Raw genomic sequence first — 27,926 nt, forward strand, 5'->3', positions numbered from 1 at the left:
GAAACCTCTCAAATCGATCAAATCAATAATCGTGTTTTCCTCATAACAAAGCAGATTTTTAAATTAAAATTAAGAAAGGTTTTTTTATAAGGTGGAATAAAAATATTATAGAGATAGCGTGCTCCAAGAATTATGCCATATTATTTATTATTAAATTAAAAATATTAATAGTACATTAATAAAACACATTCGTAAAGATTACTTTTTATAGGATTTAAAGTATTAATAACATATGTTAATATAACGCACTAATTTGTTAATATTTATATACAGGTATATTTAAATATTAATTATATGTACAGTATTTTATAATATTAATTACACATATAATATTTTATTATATACAACATTCGTAATTATTTTACATTATATTAAAATTATAATCTATATTGTAATATTATCCACTATTAAATCACATATATATTACACATTAATATACATATATTAATTTATGTGTATTAGCAAGTAATAATTAATGCAATACTAATATACATATATTGATATACATTATTAATATAATAAAAAACTTAAGAGATGTTAAAATAAATAAATATTAAGATGTAATTTTATAGTTATTGTGTTACTATATTAATAATTCAGAATTCAGCTTGTTTTTGTAATATTAACAAAATATATTAATCTACGTATTAAAAAATAACTTTCTCTCATTTGCATAATTAATAGTACAATTTAAATATCTCAGATTTGTAAAACGATAAGAAAATCTGTAATCATGCGTAAAGTATTCTTATAATACAAACGCATCGAGTATCATTGCAGGATTATTAAAATCCTACCCAGTATAATTAGAACCCTAAGAAATTAAAACGCATTTTATTTTGCATATTACTCAGGGACATGATGTTGACAACACATGTCAAGATCAAAATCAGTAGTGGGGAAGTAAAGATGAATATTTATCAGAATTATTAATAAAATTATACCAGCAAAAAGATCTAATTAGAAGCGATAAATATCATTAACTCCAAGTAAATTTAAATGTTAAACGGAAATGTTACATACTTTTTCAGCACGATTGTGACCGTGATGAAATAAGACTTCCGTCTATTATATTATCTCCGGAACGAACTTGATCTAGTTAAGAAATATGTCACGTTATTTGTGCTGAATGCAGATAACTCTTATGACAGCTTATGTCCGCTGCGTAGGTGGACTTCGATAAAGGAGGAGGTGAAATGATGCAAAGGTATGCGAAGTTATAGGTGCCAGATCATGGGACAAAGACTGGATCAAGTTTAGTGGAACATGGATAGAGTAATACCGGATTCTTACTTTCATGTCTTCGCAGCTTATAGATCGCACATACATTTGCGCGAGCAAACATGCGACGCGTTTACGCCCACAGGGTACAGCTCTTTATATGAAGAAACGCTTTTTAGCTGATTTATATATATAAAATATCAAAAGTATTTTAAGCACAATTCACGATATGCAATTATCAAAATAGACAATCCAATTTTTTGCAGCTATAGTTATAACGTTACAATATGCGGAGAGAATATAAATTATAGCTCCTACATATATTTTATCTACGATTATATACATTTATGCGGCTCTGCTTTAATGAAAATATGACAACGATAATTATTTGACTGTATTATAATGTCATCCTCTTCAAACGAATAATTAGTTCGAATATATCAGTATGATTCTGAGAATATGGATATACGCTGAATTATCTACTCGTTTGTAGAGAATTACATAAAAACAACTTGATGGCGCATGTGAAATAATATTAAAAATGAAAAAGAGTTTAAACATAATATATAACAAAAATATAGATAAATAGGGAAAGAAAGAAATAATTGAAAATAAAATTTTTCGAAAAAGAAAAAAAAATAAATAAAATATATAAGCCCAACAACGTGTGTATGTGTGTGTGTGTGAGAGAGAGGGAGTGAGAGAAAGTGAGGCGGGGGAAGGGAGAGAGAGAGAGAATTTAAATATTTTTCCTAAGAATTATGTATGATTACAATAAAATTTAATAAAGTGCATATTATCATATAGCTTTAAGTTAGAAGTTTCAATAAAGCACAGGAAACATTAATGGTTTAAATTTGTTTAATATGCAATGTAGTTGCAATGTAAAAATAATATTGAAGGGTATATCGAATAATATTAAATTTGCGAAAAAAATAAATAAATAATCTCGCATTATCGATTTGTTTAATGTTATAAACGATGCGATTATATACGTGCAAGGAGAGATCTCGTATATTTGAATGGAACAACCATACACACACATTTGGAAACAAACGAGATAACCGTTTCAGGAACCATCTGGACTGTCAAGGTTCACCTACCTCAAATGCACCAAATTAAACTTTTGTTTGCTTGGCTTCGTGGTGTCAGTGACTTCTAATATTTCGTGACATCATACGTTTACGACCTCATAGACAATGACATGTTCATGAACGAGCAATGCCACGCTGTCAAAAACTAAAATCTTCCAATTCTTTTAATGACAAAATTACGATTTTATGCTTACAAAGAAATAATTTAGATCAGTAAACAAAAGAATACAAAAATATTAAGCTATATATATACTATGTACACTTTCAATAATTTTGAAAAATAATTAACTTAGAAAATTATTATTTTGATATTTCTAAATATTTATGTATCATTTTCTGAAAGAGATTCATTACATTAATATACTATTTAATTTCTTTGTGAAATTGTGATTTATTAAAAAAATCAAAGATTATATGAAATTTAGAAAGATTATGAGTTTCAAACAATTAATAATATATATTTAAATTATTAATAATATATATTAAATTTATAACAACAATTTATTATATACATATATGTATATATATATATATTGTTGGAAATTTATGTGTTCCGCCGTAATCTAACTTCTCTGTGTTTTTTGATAGATGGCATTGCCAGCAGTCCGGGACTCCGTGCGCTTTTGTTACGCCGCGTATGTCTGTTGTCGTTACCCGCTCTAATTGTTCGTCGTGTATATTAAGCCTTTTTCTTGTATCCATATATATAAAAGCTATAATATATTCATATCGTTTTACGTATCTCTTCGTTAAGAGTAATCTCACTCCAACATATATATAAAGTTGTTATTATATATATATAAATATTAAAGAACTGTAATATGTTTTATAAATTTTTAATTTTAGATGTTATTTAAATATTAATATGCATTATTATATCTATATTATACCTATAATAAAAATTTGATTCAAGATAATATAATTAATAAATATTAACATATAAAGTTACAAATATAGAACAAATCAAATACAATTTAAAAAATAAATCAGAATACAATTTAAATTAGATAATACATTTTTAGTACATTAATAATATAATGTTAAATACATTGCAGATACTTTCTCATTTAATACAATTAAAACTATTCATATAATATAACATAATTTAATAATAATTATTTATATATTATAATTAAGAACATAATTTACATTTAATTTAATTATATATTTAATTATAATATAACATAATTTAATTATAATTATATATATAATATTATTATGAATATAATTTACATTTTGCTTTACTTCATGTTAATAAGGAAATAAAAACATCAGTGAATTGCAGGCTGAAATGAATCCTTGTAAATGCACGTGCATTTAATTATATATTATTAACGCACATAAGCATAAATAATAAATCAAAAACTATAAACATTATAAAGAGCTATTTGTAACAAAGATATATAGATGTATTCGCGTCACAATTGTTAGTATTATTAAACGGTTATTGTTGATATTTGACAAAATTTTGAAAGTAATTCTGTTGACTTTTGATTTCGGAAAAGCGCATTTGTATCTTGCTGTCAATATTTGAAATATATTGCTGCATACATCTGAAATTTTCTGCTAATTCTGTTAATTTGCTTGTCTAAAACAGATTATATCGGTATTAAGTATTAGTGTGAATAGCCAATAATTATTAATAAATATTATATTAAATATTATCTCGTGTATGTGTATATACAAGGTGTGTCATTTTAAGTGATGCAGCTGAATATCTCTTAAGGTAAAAGAGATTGGGAAAAATGTTTCAGACAATAGTTGTATGGTTTCGAGGGGGACATAAGACGGTACCATTAGTTTGACTTTGAAGAGTCAGTTGAAGGTCACGTGAAGGTCACCTCCAACTTTGTAAATGGGACACACTATATACTTTTGCATATTCTTGTAGCTTGCCTCGAGAGCTTTCCAAAACACTATAATAAAGTATTTCTTCATTGAGTACTTTTCGAGTTATGAGGCTTGAAATCATTTCTTAATTTTACATAAACTGTAAAATATCTTGTAAAATATTCATTTTTCGATTATCTTACCTTAATACTTTTAAGTACAAAATAATGAGAGGAATCAATTGGTGTAAAGAAAACACATAGTTGTTTCGAAGAAAAAATATGCAATTTGCAATTAACAATTACATATTTTTTCTTCGAAACAACTGTGTTTTTTTACACCAATTGATTCCTCTCATTATTTTGTACTTAAAAGTATTAAGGTAAGATAATCGAAAAATGAATATTTTACAAGATATTTTACAGTTTATGTAAAATTAAGAAATTATTTCAAGCCTCATAACTCGAAAAGTACTTATTGAAAACTAACTTAATTATAGTGTTTTGGAAAGCTCTCGAGATGAGCTACAAGAATATGTAAAAGCATACAGGGTGTCCCATTTACAAAGTTGGAGGTGACCTCTACGTGACCTTCAGCTGACTCTTCAAGGTCACACTAATGGCACCTTCTTATGTCCCCCTCGGAACCATATAACTATTGTCTGAAACATTTTTCCCAATCTCTTTTACTTTAAGAGATATTCAGCTGCATCACTTAAAATGACACACCCTGTATATATAATTTTAATACATTTAATACATATATATAATACATACAATAATATTAATAATCTTAAACATAATAGGAATAAATAATAATTATGGATTATGAAAATTACAAATTTGCTGAAATGAGAATTAAATCATTCTTCTATTGTACTATGTGTTCTATTATATTATGTGCATTGTGTTGCACTATATTTTACTTAACAACTCTTTTGTTTGCAAGGAATGCTTATAAACAGTGTTGCGCTTAGATAACTTAAAATAATCTAGATACAGATTAGATAAATCATATACTCATGTATCTCAGATAAAATATAGATAATTCGGTTTGAGTGTATCTAGATAAAAGATGTATTAGTTAAATATTTTATCTATATACTTTTAAGATAATATTTAAGACAATTTAGGATATATAAAAATAATACACTCCAGACAAATAATTACACAAAATAAGCATGTATTCATTTGACAATAATAACGAGTATAGGCCGTGTCCACAATGTCAATGTCAATCGACCAATGTGATTATGGCTACGTTCCACTTAACAATCGCAACGCTCGCAAAATTATCTTCTCCTTGTTGTTCGCTAAAAGTTAAACAAAGACATATTATGTTTACAAGTTCCGCGATCATTAAGTGGAACGCTTTTAAATCCGTATTACACTATAGGTTGCGGGCTCGATTACGATTGAAATGTTGAAATTGACCGATTAGAGTAGCCGGCCGGTAAATTGCTAGTTTGATGAAATTGTACTCAGTGCACACTGATTACATTATCTTATGTGTTTTAATAAAAGATATCACTTTTCTTATATCTGAGATACAGATAAAGATACCACAAACTTGAATTATATAGATAAAAGATAAAATAAACAATAATTGCATTTAGGTGAAAATCTAGATAATTTTATCCAGATAACGGAAAACACTGCTTATAAATAATACTTTGCAAGTAACTTTCAACAAATAAAAATCAAAATTTAGAATTAGAGATTTTAAAAATAAAATTAGAAATTTATATGAGCTGCAGCTGTCACAGAGATAATATCATTATAATATTATAATATTATAACTGTTATATCTAGCAAGTGCATTAATTCTTCTTATCTTATCCATCTTAATTAAATTTTTAGTAAACAAATGGCTCGTGTAATATTAAAGTATGCGAATCACATTACGTAATACTTTCTCAATCATATTGAAAAACATTTAAATTTATTTAACTAAGAGCTGAACATCTAGACTAACTAAGATTTAAATCTGAAGCTTGTAAATTCTCTTTTTAAAATTTATATAAATCTATTTTCACTAAAATTTCCAAGTGAAGAAATTATCTTTCTCTTTTGGTTTCACTTGCTCGCTCACTCTTTCCCACTTTTTCATTCATTAAAAATTACATATTTTCAAAATAATATATTTTCGGAAATTAGAAATAAAAATATGCTTATTTTATAAAAAAAATTAAATGACATTAATTTCTGCTTATTACTTTGGGATACTGTGACATTAATATATTCTATGAAAACAAAAAAATCAATGATTAATAAATGAAATATTAGTATAATGATATTCATAAAATTTACCTTTACTTTCGTATTTCTTTCTTTCACAAGAAACCATAACTTCTTACATTTATTTAATTCAACTTGCGGTACTTTAAAAAATTTATCTGTTAGCAAGTCGTTTATCTAAAACAGATCATTTTGATGATATTAAACAGCAATATTTGATGTCGCATCATGGTTATTTATTTTACATATATATATGTACATAAGCACATGCAATTTTTACCTTTTCGAGTTGATTTGTGGAATACACATGATTAATAATAATAATAAACGTTGCATACTCGCTGACTTGTCTATAACAGTAAAACAATAAATTTATTGATACACAAATAAATTGTTGAATGATAGATATATATTTACGGAGAGAAAACTGTGTTACTTAGGTTTTATATGCTCAAGATTATGTAATATGAAATTGAGTATTACAGGATTCCTTGCATGCTTCGCAATTGTAAAAAGAAAATAATTAATATAATCTTTATCGAAAAAATCTTTTAAAAACATAATCGATGTTGTACTATCATTTTTTATTAGATTTAGATAGTCTTTGATAAATTGTGAATCCTCAGGGCAAGAGAGAAATTTTAAAAGTTTAGGTTTAAATTTTTCTTTTCCCAGACGATATACTCCCCACCAAGGAGAATCTTCATTGCTAAGAGAATAGTACAATACTTTTAAACCTTGACAGTATGTCCATTCTTTCCACCATGGCAAAAGCCTACGAGATTTAACAAAAAACAAATTCTAATATAAAAGTTGTGCACATATTAATCTTATATTTTGATTAAATAATTTAACAAATTATAATTTCATAACATAACATAATAAATTTAAATTTTGATATATAATTTTGATATATAAATAATGTAATAAACATTGCACATGTATCTACAAAACAATTAAATTAAAATAACCGAGAATATATAAGAAAAATTACGTGTTCTTTTCGGGATCTGCGAGATGACGATTTAAATTATGTCGGGCATTTTCTATGCATATGCGACCATCAAGATTACATGCCCATTTCGCAGCCTCCATTCTTAAACTCTTTGTAAGATCGTGTTCATTAGAAACTTCATCGTATTTTAGTTTATCAAGCAAATCGTATAGTAAGTTTAGCATTTTCCCCTAAATATATAAATATATATATTTATATGTATTTATATTGTTACTTGATATAAATTTTATATTTTTCGATTCTTGCATTATATTTTGCCATACCGAAAGATATCTTTCGCAAATGTATTTTACATGGTTTTATATATTAAGAACGTTTTGTCTTGGTAAACAGCTCTAAATTTCTTTTTATAAAGATATCTATTATATGTATAGCTATATTTATATTGTATACGTATTTACACAAATTTGAATTTTACTTGCGTGCATATTCACACATGCTTAACACATGCACACATGTCCATATCAAAATATACAAATATATGTCTACAAAATACAAAAATATTTTGTAGACATATAGACATACATGTAGACATTATATGTATAATATAATTTAATAACTTTTTAACTGTTTGTGTGTGTATTAAACACACAAATAACTGATGTACATATATGTTTCCTACCAATTTTTTATCTAAAAATTAATGATATTTAAATCGTCATTATGAATATCATGTTGTTATTAAAAATGGTAACAATTTTTATATGTTTCTCTATTTTCCTCTGCACTTTTTATAATTATTACATACTCTATTCGAATATTAATTTACTAATAGATACTTATCATTCATCCAAAATATATTTAAAAATCGTAATCAAATTTTTTTATCTACATGTATTTTATTGTATGTATCTTTTCGGAAAGCACTTAATAATTATTGTTATAAATGCACACAATATTAATATGTGTAATAAGTAATGTGTTTAAAGCGTTTTAATATATTTAATACATCACTGTTGACATTGTTTATAATATTTGTTATTACCTTGATGTTAAAATATATTGGTTCCCGAAATAGAAAGATATTGGATAGATATTCCAAAACTTTGAACATGGGATACCATGCCACGTAGTCTGTTTCTCGTGATAGATATTTCGTAATATTCCAGAATACAATGGAATTAAGTTGGTTTGTTATCATTAAATGGAAAGCGTCATCGATAATTTGGGCACGATTCAGAACATGTATTTTTATATAATTTTCAGAATTTAGATAATTTGTAATTCTTCGCCAGTTTTCGATATCGTAATTGACTCGATAATATCCTATCGATAACAAATGAATATATAACGATATAATTCTTTCAAATAGATTTATAAATATAAGGCCCAGTTCAACAAACTGAAAAAAAAATCTGGGTAAATCTATGAGATGCATTTAATAATGCATTTTTTGAAATATTTAGTTTTTATCATCAAGTATGATAATAATAACAAAATATTTAGTAATAGTTATAAACATTTTCCAAAAATAGTTATAAATATTTTACGTTTAATTGAGTTCACTAAATATTAAAAATAATTAAATAATTTCGTCTTAATCACCTATACGTTTAGTTGAAACTATTTCACCACAGCGGTGGGTAACATTTATCAAATTTGGATTATTATAACCAAGCCTTTTTTTCAGTGCGGTGGCCAGTTAGCTTAACTAGTAGTTAAGTTGTGATGCCAACCACTGAAACAAAATTCGGTAAGCTATTTACAAGCTATTTTAATTAATATTCAGCTTCGTTCTCATTACGATACTTCATCGCAAAACGAAAATGGATATCACAAATCGTATACGAACACCAAATTTTTGTCATGAGGAAAAACTGGTACTTGTATCATTAATAAAAAATATAAATTGATAATAGAAAATAAGCGGACTGATGCTATGAGTGTTAGAGACAAAGAAGAGGCTTGGCTGAAGATATTGGACGAGTAAACTTGTCAAAATATAACCTTGTAAATAGCTTACCGAATTTTGTTTCAATGGTTGGCATCACTACTTAACTACAAGTTAAGCTAACTGGCCACTGTTGAACTGGGCCTAAGTATCTGTTTTTATACATTAACACAGATAAAAAAATGTATCAAAAATTGTAAATAAATAGGAAAACCAGATTGTAAAATATTATATATATGAAATTACTTTGCACTAAAATTGAGTATATATAATAGTTGTACAAGAAATTTTATATAAATTTAAACCAATTTTTTAATTATATAAATAATGATCAATTTGCATTATATTACATAACATTACTTGTTATTATCTATATATTCATATAAAAACATAATCTAAAATTAAAATAAAAAAGTTTTTCTATAATCATTATATTTTGTGTTAAACAGTAGGTTATAAATGGTTTAAAATCATGTAGCTTAAAATTTACACACACATGCACACACAAAATGCTATTTAATAATGCTATGTAATACAAAATGTATGTATGGCCAAAATGATAAAATTGATAATAAAATTGATCTGCAATAGTTTGTAACATGATAAATAAGTTGATTAAATTATCAAATAATAAATTTATTAATTAGATAAAAAAATTCTTATTTTTATATATACATTCATCTATATAAATTATATCTTACTTTAAAGAATTATATTGTGCATTTAAAAAAGCTATTTAAGCAAAATGAAAAGAAAGTTTTTGATGTAATTAAATTTTAATTAAAATATCCATGCCTAACAATATACAATATCAAAACAACCACAATTTTATTGAAGATTTAAATTGCAGAAATTTAATGAAATTCTGAAATTACATATTTAAATTTAACACAGAAGATATATTATCAAATTTACTATATATTTGTAAGAATAAATAACTTTGTTATTGAATATTATACAAAAAGTAGTATTTATCTTTATTACAAATGATAATGTACTCTCTAAAAGTGAATCAATGAAAATATCACTAATTTTAAGTAAAATAAGATTCACTGACAAGAGAAGCAAGTCAGCGAGTATTGCACTGCTCCCCCCCCCTTCAGTGGAAACGATTATTCTTTGTTACTTCATCTGATATCTCACTGATTATGGTCAGTGGAAGCAAAATTCACTGTAAAACCAGTAAATTTCACTGTAAAACCAGTAATCGCTAGTTCGTTCGTTTACCGCTACGATGTGCTATACATTGAAAAAATTGTATTCTCAACTTAAGAATATGCCACTTATCTTTAGAATATGTACTAAAATAGGTGCCAAGAAGAGATGCTCTTGGCACCTATTTTAGTATATATTCTAAAGATAAGTGGCATATTCTTAAGTTGAGAATACAATTTTTTCAGTGTATCTTTCATATTTAAGTTTTAGTCATGAGAATTAAAGTTTGCAAAGGGCGACAGATAAAATTAAAAATATTACTTCAATTTAATTTCTGATACAATCTGAACAGAGGAACTTCAGATATTAAATCGATTTTATAAGTCGGACACAAATCAATATCCGGCGAATAAACAAAAATGATCCATTTATTATCTATTTAATATAACAAGTTCAACATGCATATAAATAAAATAATATAAATAGTAATATAAATAAGTAATATAAGTAGTAATAATATAAATAGTAATATAAATAAGTAATATAAATGAAATAAAATTTTTAATATAATAAATATAAATAAAATATTACTAATACTGATTGAAACAGTCAATATTACTAATTCTTTCAGTAAAATATTAGTGATTTACAGTGCTGTATTTATAACTGCTATAATGAGTGACTATTTACTGTTTTTCAGTTATAATACACTGATTCACTTTTAGGGAGTAGCAGAATACTTATTATTATATTTTACAGTCAATCGTTTTAAATATATAACAAGTGAAAAATATTTAAATAATTTAGAGGCTTATATGTATATAATTAAAATAATATAAAATTTTCATTATGTTAAAAACATTATAAAGTGTGATAAATTTGTTACATATTTACCAGTTTGTTGTATGTTAAATAGTATCCAGCCATTCTCTTTAAATTTCAAACGTATTCCAAAAGTCAGAAAATAGGACAATAAAGTATTATTTAAAGTACCAGTAAAATTATGATACGTCTGTGTAGTATACGTTACAGGTATTTCATAATTCGCCAATTTATTTAAATTATGCATTGATACCTGTATCCGTTCTACAGGAGAACTATATTCTCGTGTTATTTTCAATACAAGATAATATTTTTGTGATAATATTTCATTCAAACAATTAGTTATCTTCCATATAAGTACTAAATTGTTTAGAGATATTTGTGGAGACGAAAAGTGCTTGAAAACTTCACCAACATTGGCAGCAGGCTTGCTAAAGTTACAAAATTTTGCAAAATTTATTGTTAAAGTGTCAAAAGTATTATAAGCAACATATACAATTACCACAATATTACCATAATATATAAAATTGCTACGTTAATTATACTTTTTATTTAATTTAATTAGTTATATAAATAATTATGTAATTAATCATATGATTTATAATTTCCATAAATATTTGATATGCTATAGTTTAAACTATAATTTAACTATAGGAATAGCCTAACTTGATTATTTTTAAAAGATAAGTGTATGTGTAAATTGAAAGTTTATCTTGAATATTTAATGACATTGAAGGTAAAAGAAATTGTGTATGGTTAATAATAAAGTATGTAAGATACGATCTAAGTTAAAATAAAAATAACTATAAAATAACTATAAAATTTGAGACTTTTATGATATATAATCAATCATTCATCATATTTAGTTTTCTGTAATACAGTAATTATAGTAGTACAGTATATTACTTACTTATTTTTTACATATATGCGGATAGTTTCCCAAAATATTTCTTCATTAACCACATGTGGAAACACACGCAATACATTGGATCCTACATTTACATAATTTATATCAAAATATAAGATAATAATACATATAAGTTAATAATAATTACAATTATACAGGGTGACCCATTTTAACTTAGGCAGCCAAATAACTCGAAAAATAAGCAAGATAGAGAAAAATGTTTTAGACAAAAGTTGTATGGTTTCGAGGGGGCCATAAGATGGTATCATTGGTTTGACCTTGAAGAGTCATTTGAAGGTCACGTGAAGGTCACTTCAATTTTTTTAAATGGAACATCCTATATATTTTTGTACATTCTTGTAGCTCATCTCGAGAGCTTTCCAAAACACTATAATTAAGTACATTTTCGTTAAGTATTTTTTGAGTTATGAGGCTTGAAATAATTTCTTAATTTTACATAAACCGTAAAATATCTTGTAAAATATTCATTTTTCGATTACCTTACCTTAATAGTTTTATGTACAAAATAATGAGAGGAATCAATTGGTGTAAAGAAAACACATAGTTGTTTCGAAGAAAAAATATGTAATTTGCAATTAACAATTCCATATTTTTTCTTAAAAACAACTATGTGTTTTCTTTACACCAATTGATTCCTCTCATTATTTTGTACATAAAAGTATTAAGGTAAGATAATCGAAAAATGAATATTTTACAAGATATTTTACGGTTTATGTAAAATTAAGAAATTATTTCAAGCATCATAACTCAAAAAGTACTTAACGGAAAGGTACTTAATTATAGTGTTTTGGAAAGCTCTCGAAATAAGCTACAAGAATGTACAAAAATATATAGGGTATTCCATTTAAAAAAATTGAAGTGACCTTCACGTGACCTTCAAATGACTCTTCAAGGTCAAACCAATGATACCATCTTATGGCCCCCTCGAAACCATACAACTTTTGTCTAAAACATTTTTCTCTATCTTGCTTATTTTTCGAGTTATTTGGCTGCCTAAGTTAAAATGGGTCACCCTGTATATATACAGGGTGTCCCGAAACTAATGCTTGATATTTTAAAGGCAGATTCTCTGGCCAATTTAAAAACAATTTTTCCTCAGCGAAAATGTCGAGGGAGATCATTATTTTTTGCATATTCCCAATTTTTGTCATCATGTATCTTTCTAACTAAGTCTTAAATTAAAATTCTATTAAAGTAAACTCTACCTAAAATTAACTAAAGAATGTGACTTTATTAATATTTTATTCCCATAAGCCTTAGTTTGCGAAAAACCCTTTATTTTCAATCGTTTATAACTCGAAAACTATTAGTGCCGCGATATTTTCGCTGAGGAAAAATCGTTTTTAAATTGGCCAGAGAATCTGCCTTTAAAATATCAAGCGTTAGTTTCGGGACACCCTGTATATACAGGGTGATTCTAAATAACTTTATGCTTTTGCAAAAACATAATCTTGACCGAATTCTAAGACGATTTTTCCTTTGGCAAAATTTCGTCCGAAGCTTAGTTTTTGAATTATTAAAGGAAGTAGTTAACGTATGACGGATCGAATACAAGAGGCAGGCAAGGGTGGCGCGATTCACCGTCAGACGCGGGTGCTTACGCGGGGCGCCTGCTGCGATCAGCTGGTCGCTATACACATACAGACACACATGCGAACACATACATTCTTTCTCTGTCTGTCTGTCTGTCTGTCTGTCTGTCTCTCTCTCTCTCTCCCCCCCCCCTCTCGTTCATTCGCTCACTCACCTGTTTTTTTTTTTTACGAGAGAAGGGAAAATGCATTTTATGCATACCCACCGGTCGATCCAGTGAGTTATGTAGGACTCGAGTACCAAGTCGAATTACCAACTCGGTACTCCCTACCCACTAAAAACCCCTCTCTTTTCACGAATTTCCTTTGACACACTGTCCCTCTGACTTCCCGAGATCTGTTTTCACATAAATTCAAAAAATAGTTATTATTACCTTGTTCGATGATTTTTGCTGTAATTGCTTGAAGGAGAAATGAATTTTCCGATAGATCGTACGTTCTCAAATTTAACGTAGATATCACGTTGCAAAAGACAAGAAATCCACACTAAATTATTAACTGAAAGTTTTTCTTCTTTCACACACACACACACATGAACTGTATTCTTTTATAAACTTTAACGTAATCACATTTATTTACTCACTCGATGAGACGAGAAATTTACTAATGACTCTATCACTAATCACTATTAATCACTGTCGAATAATAACTGTTGGCGATTAAAAATCACTCGATGAAAGAAACACGCGCGGACACGTTACTACACGACGCGACGACGCGACAATGCGACGATAATTACTCGGCGATTGCAAGCAGTTTTTTGTCATGGTAGGTTGCGGTAGGTTAAGATACTACTGGCGCTATCGAACGCGATCATGTGTTCGATTGAAGAATGTGGTAAACATAATAAACATTTAACATATTAATATTATTATTATCATGAATGTGTGTGATACCCATACATCGTAATCTTAAATAAATAAATATTAAAATAAATAAATATTTAAATAAATATTATATAAATATTTAATATTAATATTTAATATTAATATTTTATATGATAATAGTAAAAGTAATAAATATTTTAAAAACACTTATTTAATCTAATTAATTTTTAAATAGATATCATACGATGTATGGATATCACTCACATTCATGATAATAATAATATTAATATGTTAAACGTTTATTATGTTTATCGCATTCTTCAATCGAACACATGATCGCGTTCGATAGCGCCAGTAGTACCTTAACCTACCGCAACCTACCATGACAAAAAACTGCTTGCAATCGCCAAGTAATTATCGTCGCATTGTCGCGTCGTCGCGTCGTGTAGTAACGTGTCCGCGCGTGTTTCTTTCATCGAGTGATTTTTAATCGCCAACAGTTATTATTCGACAGTGATTAATAGTGATTAGTGATAGAGTCATTAGTAAATTTCTCGTCTCATCGAGTGAGTAAATAAATGTGATTACGTTAAAGTTTATAAAAGAATACAGTTCATGTGTGTGTGTGTGTGTGAAAGAAGAAAAACTTTCAGTTAATAATTTAGTGCGGATTTCTTGTCTTTTGCAACGTGATATCTACGTTAAATTTGAGAACGTACGATCTATCGGAAAATTCATTTCTCCTTCAAGCAATTACAGCAAAAGTCACGAACAAGGTAATAATAACTATTTTTTGACTTTATGTGAAAACAGATCTCGGGAAGTCAGAGGGACAGTGTGTCAAAGGAAATTCGTGAAAAGAGAGGGGTTTTTAGTGGGTAGGGAGTACCGAGTTGGTAATTCGACTTGGTACTCGAGTCCCACATAACTCACTGGATCGACCGGTGAGTATGCATAAAATGCATTTTCCCCTCTCTCGTAAAAAGAAAAATACAGGTGAGTGAGCGAATGAGCGAGAGAGGGGGGGGGAGAGAGAGAGAGAGAGAGACAGACAGACAGACAGACAGACAGACAGAGAAAGAATGTATGTGTTCGCATGTGTGTCTGTATGTGTATAGCGACCAGCTGATCGCACCAGGCGCCCCGCGTAAGCACCCGCGTCTGACGGTGAATTGCGCCACCCTTGCCTGCCTCTTGTATTCGACCCGTCATACGTTAACTACTTCCTTTAATAATTCAAAAACTAAGCTTCGGACGAAATTTTGCCAAAGGAAAAATCGTCATAGAATTCGGTCAAGATTATGTTTTTGCAAAAGCATAAAGTTATTTAGAATCACCCTGTATATATATATACAGGGTGGCCCACGTAAAGAGTTACAAATTTATATCTCAGAAACGAAGCAATTTAGAGAAAAATGTTTCAGACAAAAGTTGTATGGTTTCGAGGGTGACATAAGGTGGTGCCATTAGTTTGACTTTGAAGAGTCACCTAAAGGTCACATGAAGGTCACCTTCAACTTTCTAAGTGGGACACTCTATATGCTTTTACATATTCTTTTAGATCATCTCGAGAGCTTTCCAAAACACTATAATTAAGTTAGTTTTCATTAAGTACTTTCCAAGTTATGAGGCTTGAAATTACACAAAATAATGGGGAATCAATTGGTAAAGAAAACATACAGTTGTTTTTAAGAAAAAATATGGAATTGTTAATTTCAAATTACATATTTTTTCTTAAAAACAACTATGTTTTTTCTTTACACCAATTGATTCCTCTCATTATTTTGTATAAAAGTATTAAGGTAAGATAATCGAAAAATGAATATTTTACTAGATATTTTATGGTTTATGTAAAATTAAGAAATTATTTCAAGCCTCATAACTCGAAAAGTACTCAATGAAGAAATACTTTATTATAGTGTTTTGAAAAGCTCTCGAGATAAGCTACAAGAATAAGTAACAAAAAATAGGGGGTTCCATTTAAGAAATTGAAGGTGACCTTCACGTGACTTTCAAACGACTTTTCAAGGTCAAACCAATGACACCATCTTATGGCCCCTTCAAGCCATACAACTTTTGTCTGAAACATTTCTTTCTAAAGTGCATAGTTTATGAAATATTCAACCGTTCCGGGACTTTTGGGACACCCTATATATACAGGGTGGACCATTTTAACCTTTAATGGAGAATAACTCGACCGGTAAGCGAAATAATAAAAAAAGTTTTATACAAAAGTTGTTGGGCAAGGAGGGGGACGTATGACCATGACCTTGAATTTGACCTTGGAAGTCATTTGAAGGTCACATAAAGGTCACCTTTAATTTTTTAAATGGAACCTACTATTTTTCATTGCATATTCTTGTAGCTTATTTCGAGAGCTTTCCAAAACACTATAATTAAGTACCTTTTCGTTAAGTACTTTTTGAGTTATGAGGCTTGAAATAATTTCTTAATTTTACATAAACCGTAAAATATCTTGTAAAATATTCATTTTTCGATTATCTTACCTTAATACTTTTACGTACAAAATAATGAGAGGAATCAATTGGTGTAAAGAAAACACATAATTGTTTCGAAAAAAAAAATGTAATTTGCAATGAAAAGTAGTAGGTTCCATTTAAGAAATTAAAGGTGACCTTTATGTGACCTTCAAATGACTATCCAAGGTCATGGTCATACGTCCCCCTCCTTGCCCAACAACTTTTGTATAAAACTTTTTTTATTATTTCGCTTACCGGTCGAGTTATTCTCCATTAAAGGTTAAAATGGTCCACCCTGTATATATATATATATATATGTATATGTGTATATATATATATATATATATATATATATATATATGTGTGTGTGTGTGTGTGTATGTGTGTGTGTAGTTAAATATACCTGCTAGAAATATATACATGGTGTCCCACTCTAACATTCATACCGTAACAATTCGTAAACATTGCTTTTGGAAAAGAAAAGTTTTAAATAAAAGTTATAGGGTTTGGAGAGGGAAAGAGGATTATATTAGAGAATATTAATTGGACCTTGGATGTAGGTGTTAAGGTCATGTGAAGATCAATTTAGTTTTTTAAAATGAGACTACCCTCTCTCTAATTTGTCTATATAAAATGATTCCTCATATATTCCATGTAAAAGTTATAAGAGTAGGAGTCATAAATTGGATGGTTTATGAAATATTTTATATTTTATATATGTTGACAATTTTATCTAAATTATAAAATATCTCATGAAATATTTATTTTTCAATTATCTTACCTCAATATTTTTATACACAAAATAATGTGAAGAATTTGCAATATACAGCTACACATTTTTTTTAAGAATAATTATGTGTTTTTTTTATTAATTTTAATTAATTTTTTTCATTGTGTGCATTCATTGATTTGAATATTAATGTAAGATAATCGAAAAATAAATATTTTATGAAATATTTTATGGTTTATGTAAAATTTTGGAAATTTAAAGTATAAAATATCTTGTGTGTAAATTACTCAATTTTTGGATATATTATCCTTATAACTCTTTACGTGGAATATTATAAGCAATTGTTTTATGTAAACAAATTAAGATAATCTCATTAAAAAGAACTAAATTGACCTTCACATGACCTTGACACCTACATTCAAATAGTCCAATATATATTAATATTCCTACCTTCTTTCCCTTTCCAAACCCTACAACTTTTATTTAAATTTTTTCCAAAACGCCCTGTTCTCGAGTTATTACGGTGTAAATATTAAATAGTGAGACCTACACATTTAAATCTATATATAAGTTTTACATATAACGCCTAACTTTTTAAGCATATTCAAAACTCAATTTTTAATTATATCTTTACCTTTAATGTAACGGGGATTTTTGAAAGCACTGTTCAATGATGTATTATAAAGTGATGTATCATATTCATTATCAAAATGAAGGGATTCTTGTTGAAACTGTACCACAAACAAGTCTATTATTCGGGCATTTGGGAGAGCCTTTAAAAAATAATTTTAATGTATTTAGTCATTTAATATTAGATTTACATACAGCAGCAATATGTACTAGGGCTGCTACTTTCTATGTAAAAAACTTTATTACTTATACTCTTAAAATATAAAATAAATAATATTAAAATAATCTTAAAATATAAAATAAATAATTCAAAAATAATATTAATAATAGCAAAAATGGCTACACAATATAACTTTTAAATTAAATATTTCTTATTTATAAAATATAGCAAAATTATCTCACAATTATATTACACAATTTCCATATGTATACATATGCTTAACTTTATAATAACTTTATCTATAATTTATGCAATCTGAATGATAATTTCTCTTTTATTTTATATAACAATTTAAAGATGTCCAACAAATGTAATATAATAGTGACTTGGACAAATAAAAGAAACACAAAAATGTAAGAATATTTTATATTATTTTATCTACGTTTGTGTTACTAACTTACTTAATAATATTAGCATTTATAAAAAAATTATCATTTCTCTTTTTAAATATAGAATCTTCGCGTAATATTCTAATTCGCAAAAAAAAATTTATACGCTATGATAAAGCTAAAATTATAAAGAGCTTTTAAATTATATATGTATCTATATCTTTATATTTAACTCAAACCTTGCTCACTTGCAAACAATATGATAAATCTACAGGGTGTAACTGAAAAAGCGCCCACGGAGCAAATAGTGTTATTCCTGATTAAAAATTGAGTCGAAAAGTCCTGAACCTAACCTAACCATTTTTTTCTATAATGCTTAATAAAGCGGTAATTGTTGAGTTAAGTTGAGCTATTTGCTCCGTGGGCGCTTTTTCAGTTACACTCTGTATATTTATCATATTGTTTGCAAGTTAGCAAGTTTTGCGCTAAAGAATGCTTAAGCTAACCTTATCGATGACATATAATCCAAGAAATGCGACAACAGCCTCATTTAACGAAGAGGATAACGACCAAAGTGGATTTTCATAATAAAGACATTCCTGTACTACTTTATGGGCTATGAAGTGAGCAACTTTAATTTTACTCGCAGCAGAATCGACATTCTCAATGTAGGTAACATCTGCTTCTCTGAAAATTAAAAAAAAAATGTTTTATAGAAAGCTTATTACTGTTGAAAATATTTTGTGCTTGCAAATTTAATATAATTAAATAATTCTATAAATTAACATATTAATTATATATTAATGTTTTATAATGTCTGCGCGTATGAATGACTCATCACAAAATAATGCGATACTTACTTAATATATATGTAATGCTTCCAATATACATATATATATATATATATATATATATATATATATAAAGTTTTTTAAATTTTGATCGATAAGGAATATGAAAACTTGAATATAATACGCTATTTAATTTTATGTTTTTAATTTATAATTTATAATTTTGTGATTATAAAATATATACATAATATTTTCAAATAATATTTGAAAATAGACAAAAGATATGTAGATAATTTTAGGTACCATCAATTATTATCCTTTTTTCGTCATTCGAAATATATTGTTTTTTAATTATATAATTACCTATAAATAACAACGCCCAGATTTATGATGCTCTCGTTTTCCGGAAAATCCGGAATTGCAACATGATTTATTTGCCAAGTTTTATTCAGGCGTTTCCATTTATTAAACAAGTATAGAGTTATATTTTGAACAATTTCGTGTGCAAATGCGCAGTGCATTCCACACCACATATCAATCTTGACCTTACTTTTACTTGGACCAGACATGAAAGATATATTAATCCGGTTAGACAGAAATACAAAATAATTAGGCCTTACAAACGTAGTATGAAAATGTGTCACCGTCATGTTTTCATCATTCATTTCCATTTTTTGTATCGGCATATTTGATAAAACTCTATAATTTTGATAATGTTTTATAATAATATTATAGGCAGGCGAAGAAGATACAGCAAATTCGGGCAAACGTGGAATCATGTGTTGAATCCCAATAGTATCAACATACGCTGCCAACCTATCACATTTAGAAATATGAAATAACGATAATAAATTTTCGACATTTATATAGAAATATTAAAAATTGAATAAAAAGATATACGGACGCAATTTATATGTATATAAGAATAATATCTATAGAAAATTATGGCATAGAGTTCTTCTTACTCTTTTGTTCTATATCTTGTATAACATTATGTAATCTAACATGATTTATATCTTAACACTGATTTTGATAGTATTTTGATATTAGTAAAACGTAATGGTCATGTAATGTTTACTTTAGAATATACTAGTATAAAATGAATAGTTAGTATTTAATAGTTAATATTTTAGTATCAAAATTATAAATTTTAATAAAATTAAAATAAAAAAAAATTTTATATTACACAATATTAGACTAATGACTTCTTTTAATTGTTTTTAATTAATGTATTGTGATTATTGACATTGATATATTACCTAACTATTCCATACATAATTTTATATATGTTAAAAAAATTGCATATTTTAGTGATAATTTGTTAAATGAATCACATATATATGTTTTTAGTTATTCGCATATTATAGCGAAAATAGTTTCTAAATGGATACTATGTGTGCGTGTATGTGAATGTTTAAATATAAGAAACAGCATAAATATAGCTTATACAGGGTGATTCAAAATAACCCCTGTGTCCCTGAAATGACATATTCTTGAATCAATTCTAAGACGATTTTTCCTTCGGCAAAATTTCGTCCGAAGCTTAGTTTTTGAATTATTAAAGGAAGTAGTTAACGTATGACGGGTCGAATACAAGAGGCAGGCAAGGGTGGCGCGATTCACCGTCAGACGCGGGAGCTTACGCGGGGCGCCTGCTGCGATCAGCTGATCGCTATACACATACAGACACACATGCGAACACATACATTCTCTCTCTGTCTGTCTGTCTGTCTGTCTGTCTGTCTGTCTGTCTGTCTGTCTGTCTGTCTGTCTGTCTGTCTGTCTCTCTCTCTCTCTCTCTCTCTCTCTCTCTCTCTCTCTCTCTCTCTCTCTCTCTCTCTCTCTCTCTCTCTCTCTCTCTCTCTCTCTCTCTCTCTCTCTCTCTCATTCGCTCACTCACCTGTAAATTTTTTTTTTTTTTTTTTTTTACGAGAGAGGGAAAAATGCATTTTATGCATACCCACCGGTCGATCCAGTGAGTTATGTGGGACTCGAGTACCAAGTCGAATTACAAACTCGGTACTCCCTACCCACTAAAAACCCCTCTCTTTTCACGAATTTCCTTTAACACACTGTCCCTCTGACTTCCCGAGATCTGTTTTCACATAACGTCAAAAAATAGTTATTATTACCTTGTTCGATGACTTTTGATGTATTGTTGTAATTGCTTGAAGGAGAAATGAATTTTTCGATAGATCGTACGTTCTCAAATTTAACGTAGATATCACGTTGCAAAAGACAAGAAATCCACACTAAATTATTAACTGAAAGTTTTTCTTCTTTCATGAACTGTATTCTTTTATTAAACTTTAACGTAATCACATTTATTTACTCACTCGATGAGACGAGAAATTTACTAATGACTCTATCACTAATCACTATTAATCACTGTCGAATAATAATTGTTGGCGATTAAAAATCACTCGATGAAAGAAACACGCGCGGACACGTTACTACACGACGCGACAATGCGACGATAATTACGACTCGGCGACTGCAAGCAGTTTTTTGTCATGGTAGATTGCGGTAGGTTAAGGTACTACTGGCGCTATCGAACGCGATCATGTGTTCGATTGAAGAATGCGGTAAACATAATAAACATTTAACATAATAATAATATTAATATGTTAAATGTTTATTATGTTTACCTCATTCTTCAATCGAACACATGATCGCGTTCGATAGCGCCAGTAGTACCTTAACCTACCGCAACCTACCATGACAAAAAACTGCTTGCAGTCGCCGAGTCTTAATTATCGTCGCATTGTCGCGTCGTGTAGTAACGTGTCCGCGCGTGTTTCTTTCATCGAGTGATTTTTAATCGCCAACAATTATTATTCGACAGTGATTAATAGTGATTAGTGATAAAGTCATTAGTAAATTTCTCGTCTCATCGAGTGAGTAAATAAATGTGATTACGTTAAAGTTTAATAAAAGAATACAGTTCATGAAAGAAGAAAAACTTTCAGTTAATAATTTAGTGTGGATTTCTTGTCTTTTGCAACGTGATATCTACGTTAAATTTAAGAACGTACGATCTATCGGAAAATTCATTTCTCCTTCAAGCAATTACAGCAATACATCAAAAGTCATCGAACAAGGTAATAATAACTATTTTTTGACGTTATGTGAAAACAGATCTCGGGAAGTCAGAGGGACAGTGTGTTAAAAAAAATTCGTGAAAAGAGAGGGGTTTTTAGTGGGTAGGGAGTACCGAGTTGGTAATTCGACTTGGTACTCGAGTCCCACATAACTCACTGGATCGACCGGTGGGTATGCATAAAATGCATTTTCCCCTCTCTCGTAAAAAAAAAAAAAAAAAAAAAATTACAGGTGAGTGAGCGAATGAGAGAGAGAGAGAGACAGACAGACAGACAGACAGAGAGAGAATGTATGTGTTCGCATGTGTGTCTGTATGTGTATAGCGATCAGCTGATCGCAGCAGGCGCCCCGCGTAAGCTCCCGCGTCTGATGGTGAATCGCGCCACCCTTGCCTGCCTCTTGTATTCGACCAGTCATACGTTAACTACTTCCTTTAATAATTCAAAAACTAAGCTTCGGACGAAATTTTGCCGAAGGAAAAATCGTCTTAGAATTGATTCAAGAATATGTCATTTCAGGGACACAGGGGTTATTTTGAATCACCCTGTATATATATATTTAATTTTATATATTTATATTTAATTGTATATATAAAGTGTTTATGAAAAGTGAGTGATTGTTCATGATCTAATCAAATTTTGTTAGTGACTTCTGAAATATATGAACAAAAAAATTCATATAAACTTCATACAAATAATTCATACAAAATTCATACAAAAATTCATACATGTGTCTGGAAATGTTTTCTTTCCGAATTATTATAACTTTTAAAACAATTTTTTAGATCTGTGTCATCAGCTTTATTATAGATTAATTTTATGTTATAAATGCTTCTGTAATAGGTTTCATTAAATATTAATAATTTCCTAAAGTTTGTTATTAGTAAACAGTGTAAAAGTGAAATATTTGCCAAAATTTTAAATTTCAAATAAGCAAGTTCTATAAAAACGTAAACATAAATCTTTCAGAATTGTATTATTTAGATTTTGAAAACAATTCAAAACACTACCGGAATATTTAAATTCGTCTGACAGTTGATGATAAAATGTATAAGACGTGCATTACTGCTGATTTAATTAAATTGATTTTTATTTGCAATTTACATTCATTTTAATAATAATGATAATAATAATAAATTGCAAAATTTGTTACTAAGATCCTAAGAAACATATAATTAGGAATGAAAACTTTTCAGATAGGCACATTTCTATATAAATGTCTTTTCTTAGAAAATACTTTTTAATAAATAGAATGCTGTACCAGGATTGTGTCACCCTGTAATTACTACATATTTAATATTTTAATAGTTACTTACCATTGTCGTTCATTTCTTTTATAAAACTTTTTTAGATCTATATCACCCGTTATAATATAATTTAATTTTATGATGTAATACTTCGGCAATAGATTATTCCGGAATATGTATTCGGTAATGTTCTTCTCATTATCATACAAACAATCTACCGGTTCATAAGGGATTATTTTTCCGCGAAAATATTGTGGATCATTAATCACCGTTATATCCATAACACGTTTTACGTCTAAATACAATTGTATTCTTCGAACTGATTTTAATATCCCAATACTCATATTACAATTGCCGACAAAAGTATCTTCCTCAATATATGATGTAAGAATGATATCATATTGTTTCGGTATTATATAGAATGATTGCATGTATGTGTCTGTTTCATTTAGTTTGCTTATCTGGTAATCAATTGAAAAGACCGATACGATGATTGTTAAACTGCTACATAATAATAGTTTTACAAACATGATACTACTTTCTCAGATATCTATAAAGATATATTTTTGTTAGAAAGTACAAACTGACATATTAAACAAAAGCATTGCCTCTATCATGATTTAATGGAAAAGAAAGAATTAAGACAAATACATAGAAATAAATTTAATTTTTAACAACTTACTTTGTATATTGAGATATATCACAAAATGTATGCAAATGTATGTCCTCTTATAAGAATTAGTTGCAATAAATCAATGCTTTATTCATTATCATCAGTGTAATATAAAAAATATATATGCACAGAGTTATGACTTCTTAATATCTCGAGAAACTTCCAAAGACTAACAACATTTGGGGTATGCGATATTGTAATAAATATGTGTGTCATGTAAACACAACTTCTGAGGTCGTTAACAGCCGTTTTGATCGAGAAATGGTATGTAAGAGCAAAGCACGGTGTCGTTTTTCCCACTCCAAATGCGTGCTAGTTCGAACGCCGTAAGAAAGCAGGTCCGTCTATTTCGCGCTGTTTAAACCAAAAGAGGCCACCGTCGCGTAGAATATAAAAATATCTAAAAAAATATATATATATGAATTTTTTATATTATTTAAAAGTAATATATATTCCTTTACCAAAAATTTGATAATTTTTATAATTTACAATATACATTCAAATAAAATTTTATAAATTATATCATTACGAGATTGTATCGATAAATTCTTTTTGAACAAGTTAACGAAGAAACGTAACTTATTCACACTAGAGTATAATATTACAGTACCGTATATAGGAAAATATAATAAATAAATATTATTTATTAGATTTTTGTTCACGAGCTCTTTCAAATTTATTTGGATTTATGAATTAAACAACAGGAAATCCCTCAAATCGATCAAATCAAAAAGATTCTATTAATTATTAATGATTTAGTTTAGTTATTAATTTATTAATTATTACTTATTTTCATAATTAATGTGTGTGTGTGTGTGTGTGTGTGTGTGTGTGTGTGTGTGCGTGCGCGCGTGTGTGTAAATATATACCTTTTATTTGTAAACATATATATTTTTAATAAACATATATATTTTTTTATTTTTTTTAATCATGTACTTTTAATTATGAATTATTTTATTTATTTATATTTTATTATATATCATAACTTTAAGATTAATGTGATGATATACAGAAGAGTAAAGATTGTTGAAATTGCGATAATTTCATGAAATTTTCAGATAGCTGTTGTACATACTTGTGGAATATGTGAAACAATTATTAATGAAGAGAACATTCCGTCTCATGGTTGTGCGGAAGCTTTTCTCCAGTTGTTTATTGATAATAGTTTTAACTTCTATCCAGTAACAGATGCAATATATATATATATATATATATATATATATATATATATATATGTATATATATGCAATATATATATATATATATATATATATATATATATATATATATGCAATATATATATATATATATTTAATTTATGTTTCATCATTAAAAAGAATATAGTATTCTACTAAAATTTATATTATTATATGTAGATGATAATCGCATTATTCGACGAAGCCTTGTCGACAACGAAGAAATTGTCTTGCCGGTTCATGAAAACAATCCAGATAAATAGAAACTTTGATTGAAATCCTAAAAGTAATAAATCCTGCAGTAATAAATCTGTATTTCCTAATGAATTTGATTTTAGGAACTATTGAAATACTTTCGGTATCAAATAAAGAAATCTTACAGGAGAAAAATGAAAATAGATCACTCAATAAAAAAAATAATTGGAGAGCCAACGTAAAGTCGACATTGAATTATGACGACGAAGAATTACTAATTTTATCCGTTCAAGAAAGAAGACCCCTTTGAGATTTTACAATTAGAGCAGCGATGCCAACGGCTAACAAAAAAACTTTGGGATGAAGTGTCTGAAATATTGGGAGGTTAAAAAACAGTAAAAACATTTGTGATTGAAATATTTAAATAAAAATTTCATTTACGGGTAAACTTAGCGAAGAAGAAGCCAAAAAGAAATTTAAAAATTTACATAACGCCTACTGACGGATAATACATTCCGAAAATCATCCCAGTAAATTGGCTAGAGCTCCCCCTACAAAAAAATGGCATCATTATAATTCCATGCAGTTTCTGCAAAACTTATGCTTTATCAAAAAGTAAAAATTAAATATTTTGATTATTTATGTTTTTGAACACCTTCGACTTGTAGTTTTTATATTTTTAGAAGAAAGGCTTCTAATATTGATCTTGATGGTGATATATCCAATAACGAGTCAATAAATAATAGTGATGCAACTGGTGATGACAACGATCAATCAGAGTCAGAAGCATCAGGTAATTAACACATTAATATTTGTCTTAAATAAAATGCGGTCGGGAAGACGCTCTGGATACTTTAATGTGTTTGAATGATCAATCAGGTTACAGAAATCTTTACTCCTAGGACGTTTAATTGGTCAATCAAACGTCCAGAGCGTCCCAATCGCATCCATAAAGTATAGAATAAGAGCGCACTCACACTTGTCAGAAAAGCAAAAAGCAAAAAAAAATAATAATAATAAATAAATAATAATAAAATAATAATAATAGTAAATAATAATAATAAATTTCAGGTACGCCAATTAAAAGAAAGAAGAACTCGGAACAGCAGTCCAGTGCATTGGAAAGAATTGCCGATTCGTTGAGTCAACCATCAACCCCATTCATATCACCGCTAGCACCAAAGTTTGATGAAATTGATTCAACTTTAGCAGTTATTAGATGCAGATTAAGACAGATGAGTTGAACCAATCAGTTAGATGCTATTCAGCAAATAATGAACCTAACGTATAATATACTTAAAGAACAAAATTAAATCTTATTAATCATTCCATTTTACTAGTCAGAAATGATGAACGATTAACTAATTGTAAGAAACAGAAGAAACTTTAACAGAAAACAACAACGAAAAAATTAACAATGATGAAATTGCTATATGGAGACATACTGCAGCTTTAATAATTGAAATTGTTTTTTCTATACTGCAATTAATTGGTCGCTGAAAAATTCTCCATTGGTTGACTAGGATACCAAATGTATTCTCTATTGTTTTTCTGGCTCGACTCAACCGATAGTTAAAAATATTTCGCTCGTCATTTAAATTTAGGCAGGGATGGCGCGATATAGGCGATTACGTGGGGCGCTCGCCGCGATCATATGATTGCTATACGCGATGAGTGTAGCAATCAGTGTGTGTGTGTGTGTGTGTGTGTGTGTGTGTGTGT

The 27,926-nt window shown here is 28.2% G+C and overlaps 1 protein-coding gene and 1 pseudogene across 1 annotated transcript; one reads left to right on the top strand and one right to left on the bottom strand.

The window, feature by feature from the left end:
* Positions 1–3,747: 3,747 nt before the first annotated feature.
* LOC145961424 (aminopeptidase N-like) lies at positions 3,748–24,670 on the bottom strand. Its single transcript, XM_083081583.1, has 12 exons — positions 24,210–24,670; positions 20,156–20,608; positions 19,508–19,688; positions 18,457–18,595; positions 12,176–12,257; positions 11,338–11,696; positions 8,383–8,663; positions 7,377–7,486; positions 6,819–7,157; positions 6,663–6,732; positions 6,455–6,559; positions 3,748–3,903 (listed from the first exon to the last, which is right to left on the bottom strand). Exons 1-12 carry the CDS (start codon positions 24,668–24,670, stop codon positions 3,760–3,762), a joined length of 2,724 nt encoding a protein of 907 aa, XP_082937709.1. The 3' UTR covers positions 3,748–3,759.
* Positions 24,671–24,999: 329 nt separating this feature from the next.
* LOC145961826 (uncharacterized) lies at positions 25,000–27,517 on the top strand (annotated as a pseudogene).
* Positions 27,518–27,926: the final 409 nt, after the last annotated feature.

Source organism: Camponotus vicinus, unplaced genomic scaffold (genome assembly GCF_025532165.1).
Source record: "Camponotus vicinus isolate PSW18456_S1 unplaced genomic scaffold, iyCamVici1.0 SCAF_11, whole genome shotgun sequence".
Lineage (NCBI taxonomy): Eukaryota > Metazoa > Arthropoda > Insecta > Hymenoptera > Formicidae > Camponotus > Camponotus vicinus.